Source organism: Cyprinodon tularosa, unplaced genomic scaffold (assembly GCF_016077235.1).
Source record: "Cyprinodon tularosa strain WSP-4 unplaced genomic scaffold, ASM1607723v1 ctg468, whole genome shotgun sequence".
NCBI lineage: Eukaryota > Metazoa > Chordata > Actinopteri > Cyprinodontiformes > Cyprinodontidae > Cyprinodon > Cyprinodon tularosa.
The window spans coordinates 345,028-372,337 of NW_024039194.1; the positions used below are offsets into that span (position 1 = coordinate 345,028).

General features: G+C 43.4%; 1 protein-coding gene and 2 non-coding genes across 3 annotated transcripts in view; all 3 read right to left on the reverse strand.

Moving 5' to 3' along the window:
• The window catches only part of polr1a (RNA polymerase I subunit A), a 51,114-nt gene that overhangs the window by 17,727 nt on the left and 6,077 nt on the right, over positions 1-27,310 (reverse strand). Inside the window, exons 8-28 of the mRNA XM_038301451.1 lie at positions 26,713-26,790; positions 26,515-26,629; positions 26,300-26,444; positions 26,064-26,225; positions 19,617-19,739; positions 17,982-18,209; positions 17,790-17,897; positions 17,347-17,493; positions 17,040-17,231; positions 13,426-13,575; positions 13,175-13,358; positions 13,016-13,098; positions 10,705-10,863; positions 10,419-10,517; positions 10,191-10,343; positions 9,836-9,918; positions 9,483-9,648; positions 4,206-4,329; positions 3,981-4,078; positions 3,326-3,525; positions 1,843-2,010 (exon numbers count right to left, since the gene is read on the reverse strand). Of these exons, the coding sequence (XP_038157379.1) occupies positions 1,843-2,010; positions 3,326-3,525; positions 3,981-4,078; positions 4,206-4,329; positions 9,483-9,648; positions 9,836-9,918; positions 10,191-10,343; positions 10,419-10,517; positions 10,705-10,863; positions 13,016-13,098; positions 13,175-13,358; positions 13,426-13,575; positions 17,040-17,231; positions 17,347-17,493; positions 17,790-17,897; positions 17,982-18,209; positions 19,617-19,739; positions 26,064-26,225; positions 26,300-26,444; positions 26,515-26,629; positions 26,713-26,790 (2,965 nt within the window). The remainder of the gene's footprint in view (positions 1-1,842; positions 2,011-3,325; positions 3,526-3,980; positions 4,079-4,205; positions 4,330-9,482; positions 9,649-9,835; positions 9,919-10,190; positions 10,344-10,418; positions 10,518-10,704; positions 10,864-13,015; positions 13,099-13,174; positions 13,359-13,425; positions 13,576-17,039; positions 17,232-17,346; positions 17,494-17,789; positions 17,898-17,981; positions 18,210-19,616; positions 19,740-26,063; positions 26,226-26,299; positions 26,445-26,514; positions 26,630-26,712; positions 26,791-27,310) is intronic.
• LOC119794114 lies at positions 6,847-6,983 on the reverse strand. The gene has a single exon (XR_005282185.1). It is a non-coding gene; the product is annotated as a small nucleolar RNA SNORA5 (small nucleolar RNA).
• On the reverse strand, positions 12,851-12,987 carry LOC119794113. The gene has a single exon (XR_005282184.1). It is a non-coding gene; the product is annotated as a small nucleolar RNA SNORA5 (small nucleolar RNA).

Sequence of the window (27,310 nt, forward strand, 5' to 3'; positions counted from 1 at the left end):
CTTTGTTCTGTAGCTTCAAGCTAGAGAGCAGCTTGGCTTTTTTCACTTTGATGAGTCAGAAAAAGTTTTACCACAAAGCATTTAAGCGAGAAAGTCCACCGCCACACATCCTGTGTGCAGTCAGTTCATCAGGATAATGATCCCACTCAGCAAACCGCTGAGGCAGCTCAGCTGAAAAGCTCTCTGCAGCCGCCAGCCACTGGGGGATTGCCTGCTGCCGTTCATAGCGGCCGGAAGTGAATATTAAGAGTTTTTAAGTTTGCTGTAAAAACTGCAATTACCAGAATATAAAATTGAATCATCTTTATTGGCAGGTTTTTAAAATTTGTAACATTTTTAAAAAACAAAATGTTTTAGTGCAGCAATAACGATCTGAGCTCTCTCTCTTTTCCTTCTACATAACTAAGGATTTGGAAAAAAAATCGTTTTGGCAATATATTGAGAATTCTGGCTGCCTGATATAATATCGATCTTTTAGTTCCAGTTCCTAGCATTGATTTTTTTTTTTAAACAAAACAATTTTACCTAAACCTGCGGGAAAATATGCTCCCTCTGCATTGCCAGTCTGGCAGATACCGATACCGAAATACGTGATAGATCAATATCATCTGATGAACATACAGTATACAGAGGTTGCTTTTTTATCTATACATTTAATTTTAATAGCAGGAAAAATATTGCAATATAGTAATAATATTGTATCGTGACCCAAGTATCATGACACGTATCGTATTGCAACACCCATGCCAATACTCACCTCTATACATAGCTTTTTTTCACCCTTTTTAGATTAACTCCTTGATAATTTTTTATTTTCCATATGCAGACAGCTGTGCAGAAATGATTACAGCTTGTAGTGTCTATTTCCCCCCAAAAAACCTCCTGGATCAGCTTCTCTGATTGGTTGAGCGGCAAAAATATTTTGAACTTAAGCTTAGATGCGACGCTCCCGACGCTCAGACACGCCTCTGGACCTCTCAATGCCGTCACCCATAGACTTTGCATGGAAATCAGACGCTTTGATGGTCTGAACTCATCATTAGAAACAATTTGATAAGAGCTAATGACTGCTGGAAATGCAGCTTGGTGGGGTGTTTGGGTCAGAGGAAACAAGGTGCGTCATCATCCTCAGCCCTAGCACTGTTCCAATTCACAGGAACAGCAGACCGGCCCGTCTATAGCAGCCCTCTCTCTGCATAGCTGTGTGTGAAGGACCGCTGGCTCTGATGGAGAGTTTTTTATGTTTTATTTGGCAAAATGTTCATTTTATTTGTGTTTATCTGACTGTGTTCATTATTATTTCCCTACTAAATAAAATAAAAAGTCAGAATTTATTATTATCCAGAGAATATTAATAACAGGAGGTGAAATGCAGCTCCAGACGAGCCGAGCGTGTGGTGATGTCATCAGTCCAGACTTTCCTGTGTTCTTCTCAAGAATATACTTGGTGAGAACACGAGTCCGTATTCGCGTTCTTGTGAAACGAGAAACGGCAAAGGACTGAGGTGGACACAAGGAACAAACCGAATCCCAGAATTCATAGCATCAAACTAATCATCATTAGCTCTGCCAGGAAGGAGGAGCTTCTCCTCATGACTTTACGGTTCCAACCATGTGTAGTGAAATAATAACATCTTTAACCAAAGTATCGCTACCAAAGCAGGAAGTTGAATGTTTTCTTCAACCAGTAGAGCAACAGCAGCTGCTTTTCTTTCAGAGGAGACGTGAGCATGAAATAAGCCCATGACGTACAAATAAATTGGAAAATAATCAAATTCTTGCTGATATAATTTCCTTCTGTGATCTGGATGTTTTTATGAATGAATTAGAGTCTGAGATTACCGAGGGATTCCCAAAGTGACGTTCATCTCTCCTCTGCCTGCAAAGTGGAAGGTGTTGAGGGTCATCTGGGTGGAGGGCTCTCCTATGGACTGAGCCGCCAGCAGCCCCACTGCCTCACCAGGGTCACACAGGGATCGCTGCCACTTATAATGAAGCAGCCGGCGCAGGCTGGTGATGACAGGAACCAAAACAATGTTAGTTTATACAACAACTCCTCTGCTGGGGGTGTAACCTGACGCCAAGCATGAAACTGAACCCTTTAAAGAACAAAGGAGGGTTTCAGCTGAACACTGCAGGCTGCCTCCTCTATTCTAACCCAGTCACATCAAACCACAGATTTTAATAGATTTAATCACCATGCAGAGTCACGCAAAACTCATTATTTATAGATCAAATAAACACTTGGTGAGGGTTTCATGTATTTGACGCACCTTTAGTAAACACTTAAAAAAATATATATAATAGAAATTCGAAATAAAATCTCCTCAATAAAAAAAGACAAACAGTAATTTATAGTCTGTATGCAAAACTTTAACTTTTAATTTTTCCATTTTTATTTTTTGGACACAAATGTAGGGATCAAATCTATAAAAACTGGAATTTAAAAAGAATACAACTCATTTTTTATTTATTATTATTTATTTTTCAATCTTGGTATAATTACTGCTCCAATTGGGTCGCTCTGTCAGCTGTCTAAACCAAACTAAATTAAACTTAAGAGTGAGTGCGACATTTAATTACCCTGTGGAATTATAGTATTTTTGAAGTGAATTGAAACACCAACACACACATATTGGCATCAAACAGTCAGATTTCCAGCTTTAACCCTGTTTAGGGCAAGCAGTGAAATACTTTGAAAATCTAAAATTCTTTTTTTTTTTTGTAATTTATTTTTGATAAGATTTAAAATCTAAATTTTAAGCAAATAGTGGTACAACATAACCTTAGAATTAAATTCAGCTTCTTTGATTTATTTTATGAGTTCAGTGATTATTTACTGTAAACTGGGTTATAATATAAACCCTATTTTAGGAGTAATTCCTGTGTCTCCACATGCTTTTTGACTGGCTGGGTTTCTTCCAGGTCTGCAGGTCCTTTAAATTATTCACTAATTTGTCCACAGTGGAAAAACCAATCTAGAAATAAGTAAAAAATGTCTTAAATAAAGTGTATTTACCCTTAATTTGCAGGTAAATGAGATGATTCGCAAATGGAATGAGTATTTTTACTCTTCAAATAAGATATTTAGATAATATGTGCTTAAAATAAGATAATGCAATTGTTTCTTTCTTATTTTAAATGTAAATTATCTTGTTTCATTGGCAAACGTCTCTTTTACCCTCTCAATTCAAGAACAAAAGCACTTATTTAAAGAATAAATGACTTATCTAACTTTGGATTTTTTCCAGTGCACCACAATAAAACACTGAGGTCTGAGGCTGTAGAGTGATGCAAAACCATGGGCTCCCCTCGCTTTCAGTACCTCTGGGTCTCCACGTCGCCCTCTGCTGTGCTGCTTCTGTTTTGAAGGTATTTCTCTGTGATATCGTAGAAGTTTTCAGAAACAGATCCGAAGCAGACGTCTGGCCTAAACAAGCCCAGGGACGGTTCAGGGCACCGGGACGACCTCTTTCTGTATTTGGCTCTGCTGGCTTCATCCAGAGAGTGCCAATCCTTCACCAGCTGAGGAGCAATCAGATGACATCATGGTTCAGCAGAGTGACAGAAAACCAGAGAAGAAAACGAGGCAAACAGATCTTAAGGGCTGGTTATACTCCCGCGGTAGTGTGTTGCAGTGAGCTTGTCACAGCTATTTTTTATTTATGCCCAATTTTAAAACATGGTCTGTGTTATGTTAATCACAAACTAGCTTTGGGTCTAGATGTGGCTGATGCGGTGAGGAAGTGGGGGCAAGTTGGTGCGACAACAGAAGGCCATGATGGCCACATGTCAACGGAAGGACATAAGGACATGATCCTAGCATTTAGTAGTCACCTACAATTTTGGAGAGGTGCACCAGAGTGTCTGCAGTGCGGAAGGGTGGGGGAGGGGGTGTTCGGTATATCTGCATTCACTGCGACACACATGCAGACCACCGGATTTCTGAGTATAAACCAGCCTTTAGTGTGCAGCTCTACCTGGAGCACTGCAGGATCCTGGTTGGGCACTGGCTCCGTTACCTGGAGAGCCTCTCTTAACTTTGCTAACTTCTTCTGAGAATATAGTAAAAAGGCTCCTGTCGAAAAAAAACAAAAACATAAGTGTGTATTAACAGCATGAAGACAACATTCTAATATGTGGAGGGAAAAACCCAAACCAAAGTAAAACCACAGGTGAGAGAGTAAAGCAAAGCTGTTGGGTACCTCTGCGAGCACACGCCAGCTCTCTCTTTGCTCTCCAGCGCTGAACGGCTGCAAAGTGGTGAGATGCATTCTGAGGGTCCAAACGAGCCAGAACACTGTCCAGGTCCTGGGACCTCCTGATGACCTTAAGAGAAACAGAAACCCAGCTGCTGTCATCTAAAAAGCTCTTTCTGGTAATCAGAGAGCATATTGAGTTGCTTCCTGCCTCTAAAGGCAGATTCCTTCAAGCAGTGCTGTGTAACGTCCAGCTATTAGGGAAGCTAGACCTGTCATTTCCAGACTGCACAGTCCCTGTGTCCTGGTTCTGATAGCAGACCAGTTTGGACCAGCAGACTGGTAAGTGATGAGTTACTGGTAAAGACAAGGAAACATTCACTCCTTATTAAATCCTCTACAAAAGGTGTCTTCAACATTTTCCAGGCCAAGGACCCCCAAACTGATGGCGAGATGGAAGCAGGGACCCTGATTATAAATATGTTGTATGAAATTGTGTTCTATCAAACTGGTCCTATAGTCACTCTATTACAGATGAAATAATGTAACTAAAATAATTTCTCCCTGGGATTATTAAAGTATTTCTGATTCTGATTCCTGGTTGATGGGACAGGTGTTGTGAATGAAACGGTGCCCAGCTTGAAAGAGCTCCTGTGTGTCGCTGAATGTTTGCATTGATGACTGAAAGACATCTTCTGCCTCCATTTATCTGTTTACTACAGTGTGTTGAATTCATGTTATTGTGTGTTTTAATACATTTCAATTAGTGGAAAAATTGCAGAGGGGTATATAAAAAAAAAAAAAGTCTAATCAACCAAAACTTTTGCGACCCCCATGCTGTTCCTCCGTGGACCCCCTGTTGAAGACCTCAGACATAAACCATTATTTTCAGTTTACAATTTTGAAAAATTTTCCATATAGGAAGAAAGCTAAAAAGACACTAATAACAGATATTAATTTTTAAGTCGTAGGGAAACGGCCGTCGCAGCGGTTGCATTTCTGAATTCTCCCGAGTGGTGCAGGACTTCACACGAGTGAATAAAGTAAATATGATTGGTCGTTTATCAAGGAGGCGGGATTGTTGAAGGTTTGCAAGCATTTTGATTGTGGCCGTTTTCTCTGAAGCATCTTGCTAACCAGTTAGCATCTTAGTGCTAGTAGGTTCCTAATGGGAAATTCCATTGGGACCAAGTAGCACTAAATTGGTGACTTAGAAACGACACTGTCAAGGAACGCTATGGACAGAGGAAACATGGAAGAGGAGGAGAGTTTAGTGTTGGAGGTCGTGGATGAGTCTCCTCTGTCATACATTTTTTATTTAGAGGAGGAAAGCGGGATGAAGATGTTGTGGAAGAGGACGCCAGGGCGGCAGAAGCTTGGTTTGGTGTAGAAGGCTTCCAGCCGTACATGTTTGAGCCCTTGCCTCGCAACGCTGCCAGTTCTGTTAGCTCTACGCCTGCTGAAGACACAGACGTCCATCCCCGTGAACACTGGGACGGAACTCAGTGGGAAAGGAAATTATTCTGATTTCTTATTTCAACCGTTGCGTATATTAGCTGCGACATATGAATCAAGATGCTGTGACCGAAAAAATGTGATTGACAGATGACCGTTGATATATGATTGGCTGAATTTTTAGGCGTTTACGCTGACGTATGACTAACTGGCCTGCTTAAGATAACCAGAAAAAACACAGATTTTAAGATGGTATTATTTAAAAAAAAACATAAATTTTCTATATTTTGGGACAATATAGTCTGATAAAGAGTACATTTATATACATGTTTAAGCCAGAATGATTTGACATTTAAATATGACTTCCCTATGACTTTATCAACAAATGAATGGAATTCACAAACTTTGTTTTGATTCCTACTCAAAGTCCATAATAGTTCTGCTTTCCACCAAACATTATCCAGAGATTTGGTACTACTGGTGCTTTTTTTTGACGTCAGAGATGCTGTAGAGGCCTTGCAGAGACAAGGGTGGAACAGAACTGAGAAACAGCGGCTGCTTCACTGTAACTTGATTTTGGAACTTTGTTATTCACTCTTCACGTCAGACTCCACAGCTTTGATTCCCATCATGCCAAGGTCGAATCACTTCTTGCTCAAAATACGCCATTCCTCATATACGTTACCTGGTACTGTTTTTAGCCATGCAGAAAACTGTTAGCTGGCTTAGCCAATTTTCATTGAATTGACAATTCCCCATGTTATCCAGATTAAAAGTCAATAATGCATCACCCCAAGGTCTGTTTGCAATGTTGTTTTTATTGGTTATTGGTTTTATTGGATGGAACTAATAATGGTTACAGCTAAGACGTTGGGTAAATGTCAAAAAATTATCGTGAAATATTTAAATCTTTGGCATGAATTACAAAAAAAATCCTATTTATGACTTGGTGATGATTTTAATACCTACGGAAGACTGATTTAAGGCATTTTAATGTCACTTAAGGCCTTATTTTTATATTGAAGAATTCAATGCCTTTTAAGTCTTTTTAAGGATCTGCAGGAATCCTGCTGTTATCTAAACTGCTGAGTGAAACCAAACCTTTCAACATTACAGAGGTTTAAAACGTAAACACGCCCACCTGCAGCCTGTTCATGTGGTCCAGTCCAGCCTAACGGCACTAAATGTGAACATTTGTGTGCAGCACATACTTATCCCCAGTGGCCATGCAGAAATGCCATGGGGCCCATGAGCTACACTGTTACTGTTGCAACCACTTTGGCCAGTGACATCCAGGGGGAGGGAAGCACTGAATTTGACAGGGTTGCTTCATTCGGCTTTACTGCACAGACAGAAATAGCGATTTGCCTTCCTGTTGTATAAGAAGAAGACACAAAGGTGGAGAGAAAGAACTGTGATTCATGTTGTGCTGCTCCCTGATCTGGACAAAAATAAGGCTATGACTCAATCAAAGCCTGAGATTCATTTCTAATAAACATTTCGTACAGCCCTAATCTGAACATTCATCTTCTTTTAGATGGTGGATTAGGTCTGCTGCTTTGATTCTGATATTTTCTTTTTTCAAAGAACTTCTGTTTCTTTGTTCATAGATAAGAGTTTGCTTTTGATATTTTTTAACCTCAGATGTTAGATGCTGTGCAGTTGAAAGGATTTCATCTGATATATTTTTTTGTTTTAAAAATTTAGTTGTGTTTGATAACTTTAGCAACCATAGAAAGTTGATTTTTTTTAAACAACAGGGAGCAGCTCAGTAAAAATGATTAAGGCTGAAATAATACTTCTACTTTCAAAACTGCTAAAAATGAGAGAAAATGCTGAGCAGCTGAAAGCAGAGAGACATTTCTTCCCTCCATCATTCAGGGCAATATTAGATCTTCAAAAGTTAGAAGAACTCCCAAGTCACTCCCAGGTCATTCATCCCAGCTGCAACCAGACTCTACAATGCAACACTACAACAGCAATAACTTGTGCAACGTATAATGTGCAATTACTATTTGATACCCTGTGCAATATCCTGTTCTCTATATTTGACAAGCTGTTTCTGTTGTTTTTATCATTTTATTCATTTATATGTTTTATATTGCTCTCAATCATTTGTTTTTCTATATGTTACTCTCATCATTTGGAAATAGTGTATGAAGGTCATAAGACGGTCAAATGTTTTGCAATGATTTCCTGTTTTTCATTTGAGAAGCAGAGAAGTGAAAAGTCCTAACCCGGACACTTTTTGTAAAGCGTATGCTGAAACCAGACAAGTTCCCCATCTTAAAAGTTCATGCTATGTCTAAGAGACTGAAGTAATTGAAACTAATGCCTGCTGTTGTAATGTGTTGACTGCTCAATAAAAAGCCTGGCAAGTGTTGAGCCAAGCGGAGATGCGGAGATTGACTGTTCAACTCTGGATGGGAATGGGACCAGCCATTCCCATCCAGAAAAGTGGGGAAATTCTGAATGGCTACTAATGTATACTGTATATATCCTTTTTTCTTCCTTCAGCACATTGTTCTTCTCGTTTGACTATTTGAGCTGATGTAATGAGTAAATTTCTCACCGTATAAAGTCAATCAATCAAGCCCAAGCAAAAACCCAGCCAAAATACTGGGGATTCAGCATTAAGCGTTTCACTGAAACATGGCTCCAAGATCATATCCCAGCATCTCTGTTTATAGGAGCATACAGTGATTTTAAGAAGGCGGAGGTGGGTTGGTGGTGCCTGTGAACAGCAGATGGTGTCATCCTGGACGTGTAACTGCTAAGCCTGCAGCCCAGATAATAAACGATGGCGGAAAGTTTTGTCCATATTTCCCGTGTAAATTCTCAGTCATCCAGGCCATGACAGCCACAGAAAAAAGGCTTAAAGGGGAGGCAGGGTTTATACAGGAATGAGCAACCCTAATTTAACAGTATTTTAATGCTTTTAGAAATAATTTTAATGCCATCAAGTACCCATGACTCTAACACACACACACACACACACACACACACACACACACATATATATATATAAATTAAACGGCAAAATCATTTGTCATCTTTGCCGTCGACAGGCTGCAGCAATGTCCCAAATTCCTTGTTTTCCAGCCACTTTAGTTGAAATTTGTATTTTCACATTCTCCAGCTTTTCTCAGCCTCGAGCTTCTTTTCCGCACATATAGCTTTATGATCAAACGGAAGCAGTTCCACGTAAACACGCAGAATCAGTTTTATCTGATATATCTGACAAATTGTTTTTAAACATTTTTTCTTTTAAATAAGCATTTTAAATGCCACGATAATCACATTCAATTAATTTAATACCAATTAAGGCCTTCATTTAAAAAATAATAACTTAATGATTTTTAATTAATGAAACCCTGGGAGGAAAGCAGACTTTGCTGTTTGCCTGTTTTACTAAAGGGGTTTTAAAACACATCCAGGAGTTTTTGTCAACTCTGTCGGCTCGAACTAAAGCTCCCAGTCAATGTTTAAGGTTCTACATATCTTTGTAGAAAAGACAAAAAGCTGCTTATACCATTAGTGTTTCATATTTAAAAGAAACTTGATAATCTTTCCTTCAATAAAATTTCTTTACCAAAAAGTGTTTTCATCAGACCTTTTTTTTGTTTTTTAGGGCTCTAACTAGAAATAGATGGATGTCAAACTTTCTGTTTCGCTGGTTTCTCCTGATAAAACCTCAACAAATATAGAACCATTTTTGCTCCAAACTAGGGAGAATACTTCTGAAATATTCTCTTGTCTTTAAATTTAAATTTAAGTTTTTTTCTCCATCCCAGTGGAGAAATGAAGTATGCGTGTGTGATGTCACACCTCATAGTTGTCCTCGATGAAGGGGAACTGCCTCGGCTGCAGGAACTGGGTCTTAGGGATGTCTAGCCCGTCCTCACCGTACAGGAACTGGATGACAGATCCGTCGCTGTCTCTGACGGTCAGGTCGTACTGCACTACCAAACCCTCCAGATGCTTGATGATGCATCTTTGAAGCAAAAGAAGAAGAAGGAGGATAGGAGGGAGAATGGAGAAGAAGCCAAGAGGAATCAGCACATTTAGGTCCACTTCTCTTTTTCTAGTCCAGCTGCTAAAATTAGCTCACTGTGAACTATACACGTCATTATGTTACTCAACATCTGAAAATCTTTTTTAAGTAAAGATGAATGTAGAACCTCTGCAGGTATCCTGATCTGGATGTTTTCACAGCTGTGTCTACCAATCCTTCTCTGCCGGCCATGCAGTGGAAGAAAAACTCCTGATGAGAAAAGACAGAGACAAAACAAGCTTTAATAAAAGGATCCATTGTTCTGGTTGGATAAAGGGACCCGAGTAGACCTGAATAGACCTGGAGGGACCTGGACGGACCTAAACAGACCTGGCTGGACCTGAATAGGCCTGGATGGACCTGAATAGGCCTGGATGGACCTGACTAAACCATAAAATTGTAAATCTCTCTCCCTGCAGTCCTGTGACCCTTCCTCTCCTTCTCAGACCACCATCAAACACAGACCATCACACTTCATGCACCTGAGGTTTGATGCCCGTGAGGAACCGTCCAGAAACGAAGCCTCCTGCTCCGGGCGAAGGGTCGTACGGCTGGAAACAAGGTAGAAACTTCCCTGAAGGCATCAGCGGAGGCCTGCGGCCCTCCAGCTCGATCTGACCCAGCAGACAGGAGATCTAAAACAAAAAGCCTCACGGTCACACAGGGATGACGGACGGCTGCGGGAGGACTGAGAACAGGTGAAGATTTACCTGCATGGTGTTCACTGTGGATCCCTTTGCTCCTGACTGGACCATGAGCTGCAGGTTGTTGTGTGGGAACGGGGTGTGCAGTCCTACAGGCATACACACCTGTGGGAGAACATGAACCGATTCTTCATCTTAAACCAGAACAACTCTGAGGATTTTAGCTCAGATTATTTTATTTCCAAACAACCTGCTTTTCTTCAGCAGGACAATAAATGGAGCTGAAGAACTTTATCCCTGGAAGAAGGAAACTAATTTGTTTGTTCTAAAGGTTTGAGTCTGTAAACATTACCTTGTTGATGTCATTGTTGACTTGGTTGGCCACTTCTTTGAATTTGTGGTCGGCCAAGCTGAACTCTCTCTGGTCGGGGCTGAGGTGGGCGTCCTGCCATCGGCTCCGAGCTTCAGCTGGATCCACGTTGGCAGGGAGGCTGAAAGCTGCCTGGAGGGCCTGAGGGCCAGGAACAGGGACAGAACATTTACTTCCCTCAAAGGATGGGGCAGATTTCTGGAGCAGACTTTGCTGCCATCTTGTGGCGGTTAATAGAAGAACCAGAAAAATACTCAGATTTAAAGCAGCAGCATAAACCAAGTTAAACAGACAGCTATTATTGTTTAAAGGTTTTAATGCTTTATTTTAACCCCTTACGAGCCGTATCATAAGCTAGTTTATGTGAGACGGACATTACCAAACAGCATTGACTGCAAATTAGGGGTGGGCGATATAGCCAATATACTCGATGTATCTCGAGTTTTCCGATGCACGATAGTTAAAATGACGCCATCAAGAACAAATTCGCATGACGACATACTGGAAAAAATGTGTAAATCCAGATAAGGCAATTTTTCTTAAAATAAGTGCATTTGTTCTTGAATTGAGGAGGTAAAAGGGGCACTTTGCTAACAGAACAAGACAATTTACATTTAAATAAGAAAAAAAACAATTGCATTGCTTTATTTCAAGTGCATTTTATCTAATTATCTTATTTTAAGAGTAAAAATACTCACTCCACCTTAAAGTGAAAGTGTGCCTTGTAAAGTACCTTGAGATGACATGTGTTGTGAATTGGTGCTATATAAATAAACTGAATAAAATAAAATAAAGCAGGATTTTGACTGAAAGGTGGCACATTTATCATCAAATCCGCTGGAACTTTAGTTCAGCTGTTTAAAAAATTACTGCTGTGGTTCTGTATGAAATATAAAATATAAAAAAAAAGTGCAGATATCACCATCCAATAATTATAATAAAAATATTTCTATGGGTGACAGATATTCACCCTGTGGACACCATGATACCCAATCATATCTCTGCTTCAGATCAACTCCCACAATCCTTTGCTGCATCACTAGCTGCGATTCCTTCAACCATCAAATTGCAGTAACAGCAATTATAAAAATAAATCTGCTAAATCAAAACACTGCATATTGAAAAAAATTCAATGTTTTACGGTAAAAAGTTTTTAGCCTTTGATCAGGTGTTTTTTTTTTGGTCGTATTGAAAAGTTTAAATTTCGCAAAATTGCCACGGAAACACTTTTTTTTTTATGTCACGCACTGCCGCAGTGCATGCTGGGACAGCGGTCTATCTCGAGAACAGACAAGTCTGCTCTGATGCATGCTGGGTAAAGATGGAGGGGCGAGAACAACATTTAATGAGTACACGAGAACGCAGAAGTACACATATTAGAAAAAGGCCTCCATGTTTGTAAAGGGATGAAGAAGAACACAGGTAGTGTGGTGTTCTTCTTCATGATGGTGGCGCCCCCTAGAGCTTTGGCTGAAATATGGATGTATCTCGTGTTTAATTCCACTGCTGCCAAGTAGTTTTCAAAGTTACCGTATCAGTGAACAAATGTTTTCTATTTGTTTAATAAAATGTTGTTTTATTAGATTTTTTTACACACTTATATAGGACACTATTTTTTTTAGGAATTAGTCAATGTAGCATGCCACCATGAGTGTAGTATAAAGCGCTTTGGTCAAGTCTGAGCTGAAAAAGGCGTTTTATACATACAGATCATTTACCATTTAAAATCCCGTTTCATAAAAATGAAACCCCTGCACCTCTGGATGGTCTGTCTGTGGACCCATAGAAATGCTGTTGCTAACCTCAAAGTAGAGCAGACTGATTTCTACTGGGTCAAAGAGCAGGTACAGAGGGAGAGGTCAGTAAAATGGAATTACAAAACAATGGTATTTCTAAAACTTTACCGCCCTAATAAATAAACTGAAAACATAAAATTTGAAATAAAAAAAGAAGAAAATTTTAGGACTAGAATCTGAAAAATAGCTAAATGTAAAAATACTTTGCATACTAATTATATATTACTCGCAAAAATGTTTCTGAAACAAATGTTCTTTAAACCTTTTTTTTCTGAATCGTGTTTCATGTTTTCAGTGATACTGGAACTAATTTATCAGGGGCAGCAGTAGATGTTTGTGTGCAGCACACATTTATCCCCAGTGGCCATATTGGAGCGCCGTGGGGCCCATGAGCTGCACCCTTACTGTGGCAGCCATTTTGGCCAGTGGCATCCAGGAAGGAGGAAGCACTGAATTTGACAAGGCTGCAGGATTTTACTAGACCACTTTTCTCTCACCTTGGTGCCAATTTTCAGAGATTCTTCGATGATTCTTTTCCTCTCTCTGTTGGCTCCAGGTTTCACCAGAATGTCTTCCACTCCTGGACGTACAGATGGAGAAATCCAAATGAACGTGTGTCTCTCAGCGTAGTGAGAGGGAAAGAGAACGGTTCCTACCCAGAGTGAAGCCTCTGTAGAGCTGGAGGTAAGCGGTAAAGAGGCGAGCCAGACAGCTGAGCAGTTTCCCACTGGTCTCTCCTCCGTAGAGCTCGTAGCAGCAGTGGACCAAACCGTAAGCAGAGGAGCCGTAGTGAGCCTTGTCCAGAACGCCGACTAACAGCTCGCCCTGACGGATCACCACCTAGGAGACCGCATAGTTAAGCAATTCTTGCTCCTGCAGCTGGACTTGAGTGTCTGCGTCCTCCTACCTGTGACTCACACATGCTCTCTGGTTTGTAGCCAGGAGCAGCTCGAGGTGGGAGCTGGATCCAAGCCTTGCCTGGGATTTTTGCTTTGCCCACGAGGTTTAGAGGGACGGCTTTCTCTGGGATGATGTTCAGCAGCAAGGTGGAGACCACCTGCAGAAACAACAACAACACATAGAGCCTGCAACTAGGGTTGTCAAAAGTATCGATACTCAAAAAAGTATCGATACTGAAACGTTGTATCTGGATACAATACTCATTTACAAAAGTATCGATACAGTGCTACCACCAGTGGCACCTAAACAGTCATTCATCTAAAGTGCAGAATAGAGGAAAATGCACTTTCTGAACACTGTGTGATTGAATAATTCTGTGCACTTTTCAGTTTCACTTTTTTTGTAACTATTTTTGTTTCTTAACCAGTTTGGCTAGTGTCATTGCTATGTGTGCATAGCAAAGGAAGGAAAACTTAATTTTAATTTTGTAAGTTTTTTATCAAGCTTGCTTAATACTGTGCACAGCATACAACCTCAAAATATTGTTCTTATTGTTTATTTTATTTATTTATTGTATTTTAATTATTAATCAATATATTTCTGTTGAAATTTGGAGTTTTTATTCTTGTGGTATCGAAAATGGTATCGAGTATCGAATATTTTCCTTAGTATCGGTATTGAGTTGAAAAGTTTAGCATCGTGACAACCCTGCCTGCAACTGTAGGACTTAATGAAGTTATAAACCGAACCCCTTCACAGTGAAGGGGCTGAACTAAGGTTGAACATTATCAGTTAAAAAAATGATAATAACAGACTGTAAACATGATGCATCTGCTAAAAAAAATCTAATCTTTTGAGGTTTATCATTAAAATTATCAAGAATTTTGGAGCAGCCTAAAAGGAATAGGAACGTTTCAGCCGCTGCATTTTCATTTTCTCTTTGTGTCAGCCTTTCCTTTCAGTTACCACTTAATTTATCTGGATTAAAGTCAATTTCAAATACTTTATTTATTTACTTTATTTACTGTTTTTACTGTACTTAGTGTTTTAAAACTATGACTTAAAATCCTAGTCAACAAGAATGCTCATTCACATTTTCCCTACCGTAATTGTAATATATATATATATATATATATATACGTGAGACATATTTAATATATGTTTATATTATTTATTATATTATTATTTATATGCTGCATCTAAAAGTATCAAAGATATTTTCAATTTAAACATACAGGTGCTGGTCATAAAATTAGAATATCATGAAAAAGTAGATTGATTTCAGTAATTCCATTTAAAAAGTGAAACTTGTATATTATATTCATACATTACATACAAACTCATATATTTCAGATGTTTATTTTGTTTAATTTTGATGATTACAAATGACAACAAATGAAAATCTCAAATTCATCATATCAGAAAATTAGAATATTGTGAAAAGGTTCAAAATTGATGGCCCCTGGTGCCACACTCTAATCAGCTAATTAACTCAAACCACCTGCAAAAGCCTTTAAATGGTCTTTCAGTCTAGTTCTATAGGCTACACAATCACGGGGAAGACTGCTGACTTGACAGTTGTCCAAAAGACGACCATCGACACCTTGCACAAGGAGGGCAAGACACAAAAGGTCATCGCTAAAGAGGCTGGCTGTTCACAGAGCTCAGTGTCCAAGCACATTAATAGAGAGGCGAAGGGAAGGAAAAGATGTGGTCGAAAAAAGTGTACAAGCAAGAGAGATAACCGCACCCTGGAGAGGATTGTGAAACAAAACCCCTTCAAAAATGTGGGGGAGATTCACAAAGAGTGGACTGCAGCTGGAGTGAGTGCTTCAAGAACCACCACACACAGACGTATGAAAGACATGGGTTTCTGCTGTCGCATTCCTTGTGTCAAGCCACTCTTGAACCACAGACAGCGTCAGAAGCGTCTAAAGAGAAACAGGACTGGACTGCTGGTGAGTGGTCCAAAGTCATGTTCTCTGATGAAAGTAAATTTTGCATTTCCTTTGGAAATCAAGGTCCCAGAGTCTGGAGGAAAAGAAGAGAGGCACTTCATCCACGTTGCTTGAAGTCCAGTGTAAAGTTTCCACAGTCAGTGATGGTTTGGGGTGCCATGTCATCTGCTGGTGTTGGTCCATTGTGTTTTCTGAGGTCCAGGGTCAACGCAGCCACATACCAGGAAGTTTTAGAGCACTTCATGCTTCCTGCAGCTGACCAACTTTTTGGAGATGCAGATTTCATTTTCCAACAGGACTTGGCACCTGCACACAGTGCCAAAGCTACCAGTACCTGGTTGAAGGACCATGGTATCCCTGTTCTTAATTGGCCAGCAAACTCTCCTGACCTTAACCCCATAGAAAATCTATGGGGTATTGTGAAGAAGAAGATGCAATACACCAGACCCAACAATTCAGAAGAGCTAAAAGCCACTATTAGAGCAACCTGGGCTATCATAACACCTGAGCAGTGCCACAGACTGATCGACTCCATGCCACGCCGCATTGCTGCAGTAATACAGGCCAAAGGAGGCCCAACTAAATACTGAGTGCTGTACATGCTCATACTTTTCATGTTCATACTTTTCAGTTGGCCAACATTTCTATAAATCCTTTGTTTTTATTGGTCTTCAGTAATATTCTAATTTTCTGATATGATGAATTTGAGATTTTCATTTGTTGTCATTTGTAATCATCAAAATTAAACAAAATAAACATCTGAAATATATGAGTTTGTATGTAATGTATGAATATAATATACAAGTTTCACTTTTTAAATGGAATTACTGAAATCAATCTACTTTTTCATGATATTCTAATTTTATGACCAGCACCTGTAGATATGAAATAATACAATATAACCTGAAATAACTTCAATTCTATCATTGTAATAGCTCATCAAATCAATTCAGTTTAGTCTGCAAAATAAACTGCCTGTAGTGTCGTTAAATGTTCAGCAGGTGTCAGTATTCTGTGATACAGTATTAATGCAGCATCAATAGAGTTTGGCTTCAAGATGCCTTATTAACCATCACTACAAACCCTGCATGTTATGCTATAAAATAGTGCAGATCAACAGAAATAACAAATGCTAACCAATTTTTACAGCTGAACAGAAATATTCTTTAATTCTAACAATCTCTTTAATAGTAAAAGCTAAGAGGTTCATAACATGGAGTTTTATTCATCTCTTAAAACCTGCCGTGATCCAATGTCTGGAAAGTCGCTCCATGGATTGAGTTCTGCTCTTTGGCAGTAGGGGAAACTTTAAGCCTGTTTTTCTTTGGTCAAAATGCCACAGCTCTATCTTAACTAGCTTCCTTTCTTTAGGCAGAGCCATCTTGCAGCTGGTGTCACTTGAGCTGCAGGAGTTGATGCAGTGATGTCAGCAGGATGCTAGTTCCATGGGGCTGGATGTGCATGGATCATACATACCCTCCAAACTTACCAGATTAATATTAGAAAATAACCAAAAACGTAAAACCTTTATCCACCTTATGATGTCCTATCAGCTAAAATCCAAATAAACTAGAAAGGAATCTGTGACTAACAGAAAAATGATCAAACAGAGCGACTCTTTATAGGAAGCGTTTTCATTTTCTAATCAGTGCCCAGCGGTTACCTGCTTCCCTGTCCACAGCTGCTGTGGTTTGACGATGCTCGGAGGTAGTAGCTTTACTCGCCCTACTTTGTCTGTCAGTCCTCTGTACACCAGCTCTGTATACTGGTCTTTGGTGAAGAAGCAGCCTCTTATGGTCATCTTGGTCCCCGAAACCATGTGGTCCTGGATAAGACCTGCTAAAGGTTTACCGTCCTAAACAGAAACAGAACAGAGAAGGAGAACATCAGCCTCCATGATCCCTACCAGCTGCTTTAAGGCCTTCTGCCTCTACATGGAGGGTGGGGCTTATAGAAACATGGATGCCCACCTTGGGGACCAGGTACTGATGGTTGGTGCTAACTAGAGTGTAGGCCTCTGCTCTGCCAAGCTCGCTCTGAGGGAAGTGAGCGTTCATCTCGTCTCCATCAAAGTCAGCGTTGTAGGCTTTGCAGTTGGCGTAGTGGAGCCTCAGAACCTGAGACATTAAACACAAGAAAAAAAAAAAGAAATCAATCAATTAATGCTGGTTGGTCTCTCGTTAAAGTCTGACAGACTTCCTGCAACATCATTAATATCTGACCTCAGATAAAACCGCACTGGATAGAATGGGGAGGGGACTAAGGAAGTAAGGTAGGATGTTGGAATAAAGATTCTAAATACTAATCTTTTTCTCCACACTGATCTGAACCTGAAATAAAGCTGAATGAGAGAACCCTGATGGAAGCCAGCATTGCATTAGGGAGCAGAAGAGGAATACCAGGGCCCCGTTACCTTCTCTCCTGGTAAGATGCGAGCGCAGTGAGCTTGAATCGAAGGTCTATGCAGAGTCGGTTGTCTGTTGAGTAACAGTACGTCTCCGTTCTTGATGTGGCGATTCACCTGAAGCAACACAAACAAAGCATCAGGGCCGACAGCCATTCATACAGCCCACCCAGGGACGCCACAGTGACGCTCAGGACTCACGATCTTCATGGGCATCTTGTGTGGACCTGTAGAGGGTGTCAGCAGTTGCTTGGCAACCGCCTCCCTCTGTGAGGGGTCGGTGGCTGACAGGATGGTCTTCCTGCCGTCTTCGTTGATCACCATGGAGGCGCCGGGGTGGACGTTGGGCCCGTTAAGGACGGCCTGCCGGAGCTCTTTCACGTTCCATGGAGTGACGGGCTGTGGGTACGTCAGCTTGGTGGCAAACACCTGAACACAACAGGAGCCGTCAACAATCAGCATCAATGGATTCCCCTATTTGTCTGCTGCCATTTGGTTCACTTATTAACCTCTGAATATACTCCCATGATGCCGAGGACCTTTCCTTCACACAGATGACTTCCTACTCTTTATATCAAACTTTTATCTTCGTTCTCATTACGTACCTAGTTTAGTTTCCCTTCAGCTCTGAATCAGTTTAATAAAAAAGGAACTTATTAGGCAACAACATGGCATATAGCCAGATCAAAGGCTGATCAAATAATGCTAAAGACTTAAAGAACAAATTTACCATTCAAAAGGTATCCTCTCCTATGAAATGATACATCACCCGTACGACGAGTCCAGCCATGAAATGTCCTCACTAACATGAGGTGTCAGAGGTGTTTGTGAACAGCAGAGACGCAGCTATGAAGAGGTAGCTCCCCTATGATGGAATCAGCTCTCTTCCTTAACCAGTAGGTGGCGCACTTCTCTGAACCATTGGCCTGTCAGCAAATGTTTAACTTGGTAGGAAAGCAGCAGCCTCCGCATTGCTACTGAGAAGAAGCCATGTTTCAGCTCCATTATGGAGCTCCAGCTCATCTTCAGTTTACTATTTCTAATGCTGCAGAATCATATTTTCTCAATGTTCTGAGCCAGAAATAAATATTTATACATTATGGGCCTTTCAAAATTGACAAAATTGTTATTTATAAAGTGGATATTAAGTATAAGGAACAGTTTATTCTGCTCTGCTGGTGTATTATTTTTCAAAGGTTAATCTTTTTAATGAACAGGTTGTAGCTATGACCTTCTGACTGGTCTTCAGATAAGTTCAATCTTCAGAGATCTTTGTGGATCTTAAAAGGCTCCTATCACATAAACAGCTCATCAGAATCTAAACCATTTGTTGGAAGTTAAAGAATTCAAACGGGGAAGAACAGAAGATGTCTCTGGTTTTCTTAAACCAGTTTTTAGTTTTTAGCATTAGCGATGTGCTAGTCTTTAACTGAGCTCACTATGGTGCGTCAGGATAAAGTCATCTAGAGCAGCATGAAATCAGAAAACCCCTGCAATAGTGACAGCAATGGTTGGGATCTGCCTTTTCTTTCCTCATCAGTTTTTATTTCTAACATATGTTGTCCATGTCTGATGTTAGCATCCACTGTCTGAGACTGGATGCTAATAGTCAGATGGACTGACTGCCCAACTGACTATTAGCCTTTAAAACCGCAATACATCATCTAAAGTCTAAGCCACACTCTAGAGTCTGCAGATGCACAGCCAGCTAACAGACAGCGACTGTTGAAGTCACTCCAGCTTAATAGATAACCTTCGCTTGAAAGAATAATGTTTAACAAAAAAAAAAAAAAAAAAGCGGGAGGTATGACACGGGTTAGATTAAGAGTTAGTTACCATGGGGATCCCGATCTCGTTTGTTCCAATATACATGTCAGGACAGATGACGGACCGTGCAGCGTAATCCACTCGTTTGCCCATCATGTGTTTCCGGAACAATCCATCCTTCTTCTCCAGGATCTGCAAGACACAACAGAGGCGTATAAACGGGAAACGTTCATAGCTAGAAATGTTCAGAGCTCCCAACGGGAAACGTTCAGAGCTGAAAACGGGAAACGTTCAGAGCTCCCAACGGGAAACGTTCAGACGGGAAACGTTCAGAGCTCACGACGGGAAACGTTCAGACGGGAAACGTTCAGAGCTCCCGACGGGAAACGTTCAGAGCTCCCGACGGGAAACGTTCAGAGCTCCCGACGGGAAACGTTCAGACGGGAAACGTTCAGAGCTCCCGACGGGAAACGTTCAGACGGGAAACGTTCAGAGCTCCCAACGGGAAACGTTCAGACGTTCAGAGCTCCCAACGGGAAACGTTCAGAGCTCCCAACGGGAAACGTTCAGAGCTCCCAACGGGAAACGTTCAGAGCTCCCAACGGGAAACGTTCAGAGCTCCCAACGGGAAACGTTCAGAGCTCCCAACGGGAAACGTTCAGAGCTCCCGACGGGAAACGTTCAGAGCTCCCGACGGGAAACGTTCAGAGCTCCCAACGGGAAACGTTCAGAGCTCCCAACGGGAAACGTTCAGAGCTCACAACGGGAAACGTTCAGAGCTCACAACTGGAAACGTTCAGAGCTCCCAACGGGAAACGTTCAGAGCTCCCAACAGGAAACGTTCAGAGCTCCCAACGGGAAACGTTCAGAGCTCACAACGGGAAACGTTCAGAGCTCACAACGGGAAACGTTCAGAGCTCACAACGGGAAACGTTCAGAGCTCCCAAAGGGAAACAATCAGAGCTCCCAACGGGAAACGTTCAGAGCTCACAACGGGAAACGTTCAGAGCTCACAACGGGAAACGTTCAGAGCTCACAACGGGAAACGTTCAGAGCTCACAACTGGAAACGTTCAGAGCTCACAACGGGAAACGTTCAGAGCTCACAACGGGAAACGTTCAGAGCTCCCAAAGGGAAACGTTCAGAGCTCACAACGGGAAACGATCAGAGCTCACAACGGGAAACGTTCAGAGCTCCCAAAGGGAAACGTTCAGAGCTCACAACGGGAAACGATCAGAGCTCCCAACGGGAAACGTTCAGAGCTCACAACGGGAAACGTTCAGAGCTCACAACGGGAAACGTTCAGAGCTCCCAAAGGGAAACGTTCAGAGCTCACAACGGGAAACGATCAGAGCTCCCAACGGGAAACGTTCAGAGCTCACAACGGGAAACGTTCAGAGCTCCCAACGGGAAACATTTAGACGTTCAGAGCTCCCAACGGGAAACGTTCAGAGCTCCCAACGGGAAACGCTCAGAGCTCCCAACGGGAAACGTTCAGAGCTCCCAAAGGGAAACGTTCAGAGCTCACAACGGGAAACGATCAGAGCTCCCAACGGGAAACGTTCAGAGCTCACAACGGGAAACGTTCAGAGCTCCCAACGGGAAACATTTAGACGTTCAGAGCTCCCAACGGGAAACGCTCAGAGCTCCCAACGGGAAATGTTCAGAGCTCCCAACGGGAAACGCTCAGAGCTCCCAACGGGAAACGTTCAGAGCTCCCAACGGGAAACGTTCAGAGCTCCCAACGGGAAACGTTCAGAGCTCCCAACGGGAAACGTTCAGAGCTCCCAACGGGAAACGTTCAGAGCTCCCAACGGGAAACGTTCAGAGCTCCCAACGGGAAACGTTCAGAGCTCACAACGGGAAACGTTCAGAGCTCACAACGGGAAACATTTAGAGCTCACAACTGGAAACGTTCAGAGCTCACAACGGGAAACGTTCAGAGCTCACAACGGGAAACGTTCAGAGCTCACAACTGGAAACGTTCAGAGCTCACAACGGGAAACATTTAGACGTTCAGAGCTCCCAACGGGAAACGCTCAGAGCTCCCAACGGGAAATGTTCAGAGCTCCCAACGGGAAACGCTCAGAGCTCCCAACGGGAAAGGTTCAGAGCTCACAACGGGAAACGTTCAGAGCTCACAACGGGAAACGTTCAGAGCTCACAACGGGAAACGTTCAGAGCTCACAACTGGAAACGTTCAGAGCTCACAACGGGAAACGTTCAGAGCTCACAACGGGAAACGTTCAGAGCTCACAAAGGGAAACGTTCAGAGCTCACAACGGGAAACGATCAGAGCTCCCAACGGGAAACGTTCAGAGCTCACAACGGGAAACGTTCAGAGCTCACAACGGGAAACATTTAGACGTTCAGAGCTCCCAACGGGAAACGCTCAGAGCTCCCAACGGGAAATGTTCAGAGCTCCCAACGGGAAACGCTCAGAGCTCCCAACGGGAAACGTTCAGAGCTCACAACGGGAAACGTTCAGAGCTCACAACGGGAAACGTTCAGAGCTCACAACTGGAAACGTTCAGAGCTCACAACGGGAAACGTTCAGAGCTCACAACGGGAAACGTTCAGAGCTCCCAAAGGGAAACGTTCAGAGCTCACAACGGGAAACGATCAGAGCTCCCAACGGGAAACGTTCAGAGCTCACAACGGGAAACGTTCAGAGCTCCCAACGGGAAACATTTAGACGTTCAGAGCTCCCAACGGGAAACGCTCAGAGCTCCCAACGGGAAACGCTCAGAGCTCCCAACGGGAAACGTTCAGAGCTCCCAACGGGAAACGTTCAGAGCTCCCAACGGGAAACGTTCAGAGCTCACAACGGGAAACGTTCAGAGCTCACAACGGGAAACGTTCAGAGCTCCCAACGGGAAACATTTAGACGTTCAGAGCTCCCAACGGGAAACGTTCAGAGCTCCCAACGGGAAACGCTCAGAGCTCCCAACGGGAAACGTTCAGAGCTCCCAAAGGGAAACGTTCAGAGCTCACAACGGGAAACGATCAGAGCTCCCAAAGGGAAACGTTCAGAGCTCACAACGGGAAACGATCAGAGCTCCCAACGGGAAACGTTCAGAGCTCACAACGGGAAACGTTCAGAGCTCCCAACGGGAAACATTTAGACGTTCAGAGCTCCCAACGGGAAACGTTCAGAGCTCCCAAAGGGAAACGTTCAGAGCTCACAACGGGAAACGATCAGAGCTCCCAAAGGGAAACGTTCAGAGCTCACAACGGGAAACGATCAGAGCTCCCAACGGGAAACGTTCAGAGCTCACAACGGGAAACGTTCAGAGCTCCCAACGGGAAACATTTAGACGTTCAGAGCTCCCAACGGGAAACGTTCAGAGCTCCCAACGGGAAACGCTCAGAGCTCCCAACGGGAAACGTTCAGAGCTCCCAAAGGGAAACGTTCAGAGCTCACAACGGGAAACGATCAGAGCTCCCAACGGGAAACGTTCAGAGCTCACAACGGGAAACGTTCAGAGCTCCCAACGGGAAACGTTCAGAGCTCCCAACGGGAAACGTTCAGAGCTCCCAACGGGAAACGTTCAGAGCTCCCAACGGGAAACGTTCAGAGCTCCCAACGGGAAACGTTCAGAGCTCACAACGGGAAACGTTCAGAGCTCACAACGGGAAACATTTAGAGCTCACAACTGGAAACGTTCAGAGCTCACAACGGGAAACGTTCAGAGCTCACAACGGGAAACGTTCAGAGCTCACAACGGGAAACGTTCAGAGCTCACAACTGGAAACGTTCAGAGCTCACAACGGGAAACGTTCAGAGCTCACAACGGGAAACGTTCAGAGCTCCCAAAGGGAAACGTTCAGAGCTCACAACGGGAAACGATCAGAGCTCCCAACGGGAAACGTTCAGAGCTCACAACGGGAAACGTTCAGAGCTCACAACGGGAAACATTTAGACGTTCAGAGCTCCCAACGGGAAACGCTCAGAGCTCCCAACGGGAAATGTTCAGAGCTCCCAACGGGAAACGCTCAGAGCTCCCAACGGGAAACGTTCAGAGCTCACAACGGGAAACGTTCAGAGCTCACAACGGGAAACGTTCAGAGCTCACAACGGGAAACGTTCAGAGCTCACAACTGGAAACGTTCAGAGCTCACAACGGGAAACGTTCAGAGCTCACAACGGGAAACGTTCAGAGCTCACAAAGGGAAACGTTCAGAGCTCACAACGGGAAACGATCAGAGCTCCCAACGGGAAACGTTCAGAGCTCACAACGGGAAACGTTCAGAGCTCACAACGGGAAACATTTAGACGTTCAGAGCTCCCAACGGGAAACGCTCAGAGCTCCCAACGGGAAATGTTCAGAGCTCCCAACGGGAAACGCTCAGAGCTCCCAACGGGAAACGTTCAGAGCTCACAACGGGAAACGTTCAGAGCTCACAACGGGAAACGTTCAGAGCTCACAACTGGAAACGTTCAGAGCTCACAACGGGAAACGTTCAGAGCTCACAACGGGAAACGTTCAGAGCTCCCAAAGGGAAACGTTCAGAGCTCACAACGGGAAACGATCAGAGCTCCCAACGGGAAACGTTCAGAGCTCACAACGGGAAACGTTCAGAGCTCCCAACGGGAAACATTTAGACGTTCAGAGCTCCCAACGGGAAACGCTCAGAGCTCCCAACGGGAAACGCTCAGAGCTCCCAACGGGAAACGCTCAGAGCTCCCAACGGGAAACGTTCAGAGCTCCCAACGGGAAACGTTCAGAGCTCACAACGGGAAACGTTCAGAGCTCACAACGGGAAACGTTCAGAGCTCACAACTGGAAACGTTCAGAGCTCACAACTGGAAACGTTCAGAGCTCACAACGGGAAACGTTCAGAGCTCACAACGGGAAACGTTCAGAGCTCCCAAAGGGAAACGTTCAGAGCTCACAACGGGAAACGATCAGAGCTCCCAACGGGAAACGTTCAGAGCTCACAACGGGAAACGTTCAGAGCTCACAACGGGAAACATTTAGACGTTCAGAGCTCCCAACGGGAAACGCTCAGAGCTCCCAACGGGAAATGTTCAGAGCTCCCAACGGGAAACGCTCAGAGCTCCCAACGGGAAACGTTCAGAGCTCACAACGGGAAACGTTCAGAGCTCACAACGGGAAACGTTCAGAGCTCACAACGGGAAACGTTCAGAGCTCACAACTGGAAACGTTCAGAGCTCACAACGGGAAACGTTCAGAGCTCCCAAAGGGAAACGTTCAGAGCTCACAACGGGAAACGTTCAGAGCTCACAACGGGAAACGTTCAGAGCTCCCAACGGGAAACGTTCAGAGCTCACAACGGGAAACGTTCAGAGCTCACAACGGGAAACATTTAGACGTTCAGAGCTCCCAACGGGAAACGCTCAGAGCTCCCAACGGGAAATGTTCAGAGCTCCCAACGGGAAACGCTCAGAGCTCCCAACGGGAAACGTTCAGAGCTCACAACGGGAAACGTTCAGACCTCACAACGGGAAACGTTCAGAGCTCACAACGGGAAACGTTCAGAGCTCACAACTGGAAACGTTCAGAGCCCACAACGGGAAACGTTCAGAGCTCACAACGGGAAACGTTCAGAGCTCCCAAAGGGAAACGTTCAGAGCTCACAACGGGAAACGATCAGAGCTCCCAACGGGAAACGTTCAGAGCTCACGACGGGAAACGTTCAGAGCTCCCAACGGGAAACATTTAGACGTTCAGAGCTCCCAACGGGAAACGCTCAGAGCTCCCAACGGGAAATGTTCAGAGCTCCCAACGGGAAACGCTCAGAGCTCCCAACGGGAAACGTTCAGAGCTCCCAACGGGAAACGTTCAGAGCTCCCAACGGGAAACGTTCAGAGCTCCCAACGGGAAACGTTCAGAGCTCCCAACGGGAAACGTTCAGAGCTCCCAACGGGAAACGTTCAGAGCTCACAACGGGAAACGTTCAGAGCTCACAACGGGAAACGTTCAGAGCTCACAACGGGAAACATTTAGAGCTCACAACGGGAAACGTTCAGAGCTCCCAAAGGGAAACGTTCAGAGCTCACAACGGGAAACGTTCAGAGCTCCCAAAGGGAAACAATCAGAGCTCCCAACGGGAAACGTTCAGAGCTCACAACGGGAAACGTTCAGAGCTCACAACGGGAAACGTTCAGAGCTCACAACTGGAAATGTTCAGAGCTCACAACGGGAAACGTTCAGAGCTCACAACTGGAAATGTTCAGAGCTCACAACGGGAAACGTTCAGAGCCAAAAAATAGAAACATTTAGAGCCAAAAAACAGCCTTTAAAACGTATATATTAGACCTGGTTTAAGGTCTACATATCCACAGTGAGTTTATATCTCACCCTAGAATCATTTCAGTGATGACATCATCACTACTCATTCGGTCCATTGGGAAAAATGTCATCCGTCAAATTGACAGCCAGTGGCAGTGCTAGTAGGATCAGAATACTGGGGGTCCTATTGTTAAAGCACTGACCTTCAAACTGATCTATTCTCCACCCAACTTTCATTCCCGATCCTCGGCAGACCTACCTGTCTGATCCCGGGGTATTTGTCGGCCATCAGCTTGTCCATGTCGCTGTCAAAGACAATGTTAACATGGCTCTGCAGGCGGATCCACGTGTTATACAGTTTATCTGCCAACGTCGCTCCGCTTATTCCTGACAGAAACGTCTGATCTTCTGCCTCCAAAGGCTGTAGGAGAAAAAACAAGTTAAACGAGGATCCCAGGGAATGAATGTTCCACAGAGAACGAAGAACCGCCTCACCTCTTCCTCCGCCTCTGCGTGTTTCTCTCCTGCTAGTAGAGCCAGAAGTTTTCTGATGACCCCACAGTCCTTCATCACAGCCTGCATGTTGACGGTCTGACCGTTGGTAAACATCTGGTCGCCCAGCCGGTTGATGGGACGGTACCTGCCAAAGAGGACGGGGTGTGACTACCAGCTTCTACTGCTGCGCTCCGCCTCACGTACCGACAGCGTACCTGCAGGGTGGGACCACCAGCAGCTCCAGGAAGAACAGGTCTGGATAGAAACCCTTCTGCCCCTCTGAGCCTGTGCTCTCCTCCAGCCCGGGAAACAGAAACTTCAGGAAGAAACCTGGAGAAGAAACGGGAGTCAGCCCCTGTGTTCTGAATGCGTTTTTATGCTGAGTGCTCAGAGCAGGAAACTTTCTACTTTACCTTCTTTCTCCCAGACTTTACTGATGTGCTCTCTGGCCGTACTGGCAGTGAGGAAGACTCTGGTTCCAGCCAGCAGACCTGAAATGATACCCAGGTTTAAACTAATGGACTGATTGAAGCATTTAATAACCGGATATGTACCTTCAGTAGCTCTAAAACCTGACATAAGCTCACTCTTCACATTTAGAGGCACAGAAATCCATCCTGTTTAGCTTCTGGTTGCTCTTTAAAGGACATAGTTCCTGCTGCACATTCAGATTTACTGAAAGTGGAGCTGCTAAAAAGATGTTTGATATTCACAAAAAGAAACTGGCAGGAATGGGCAGAATAACAAAACACAAATGTCTGTTTACTAAAAGCATTTCTTTCAATTTTAATATTTAAAATTAAATAATATTTTAAAATTCAAATAATGTTTAAAATTCAAAAAAATCAATAGATTGATGTATATGAAGGAGGAAGGCGGGGACGAAGATGTTGTGGAAGAGGACGCCAGGGCGGCAGAAGCTTGGTTTGGTGTAGAAGGCTTCCAGCCGTACATGTTTGAGCCCTTGCCTCGCAACGCTGCCAGTTCTGTTAGCTCTACGCCTGCTGAAGA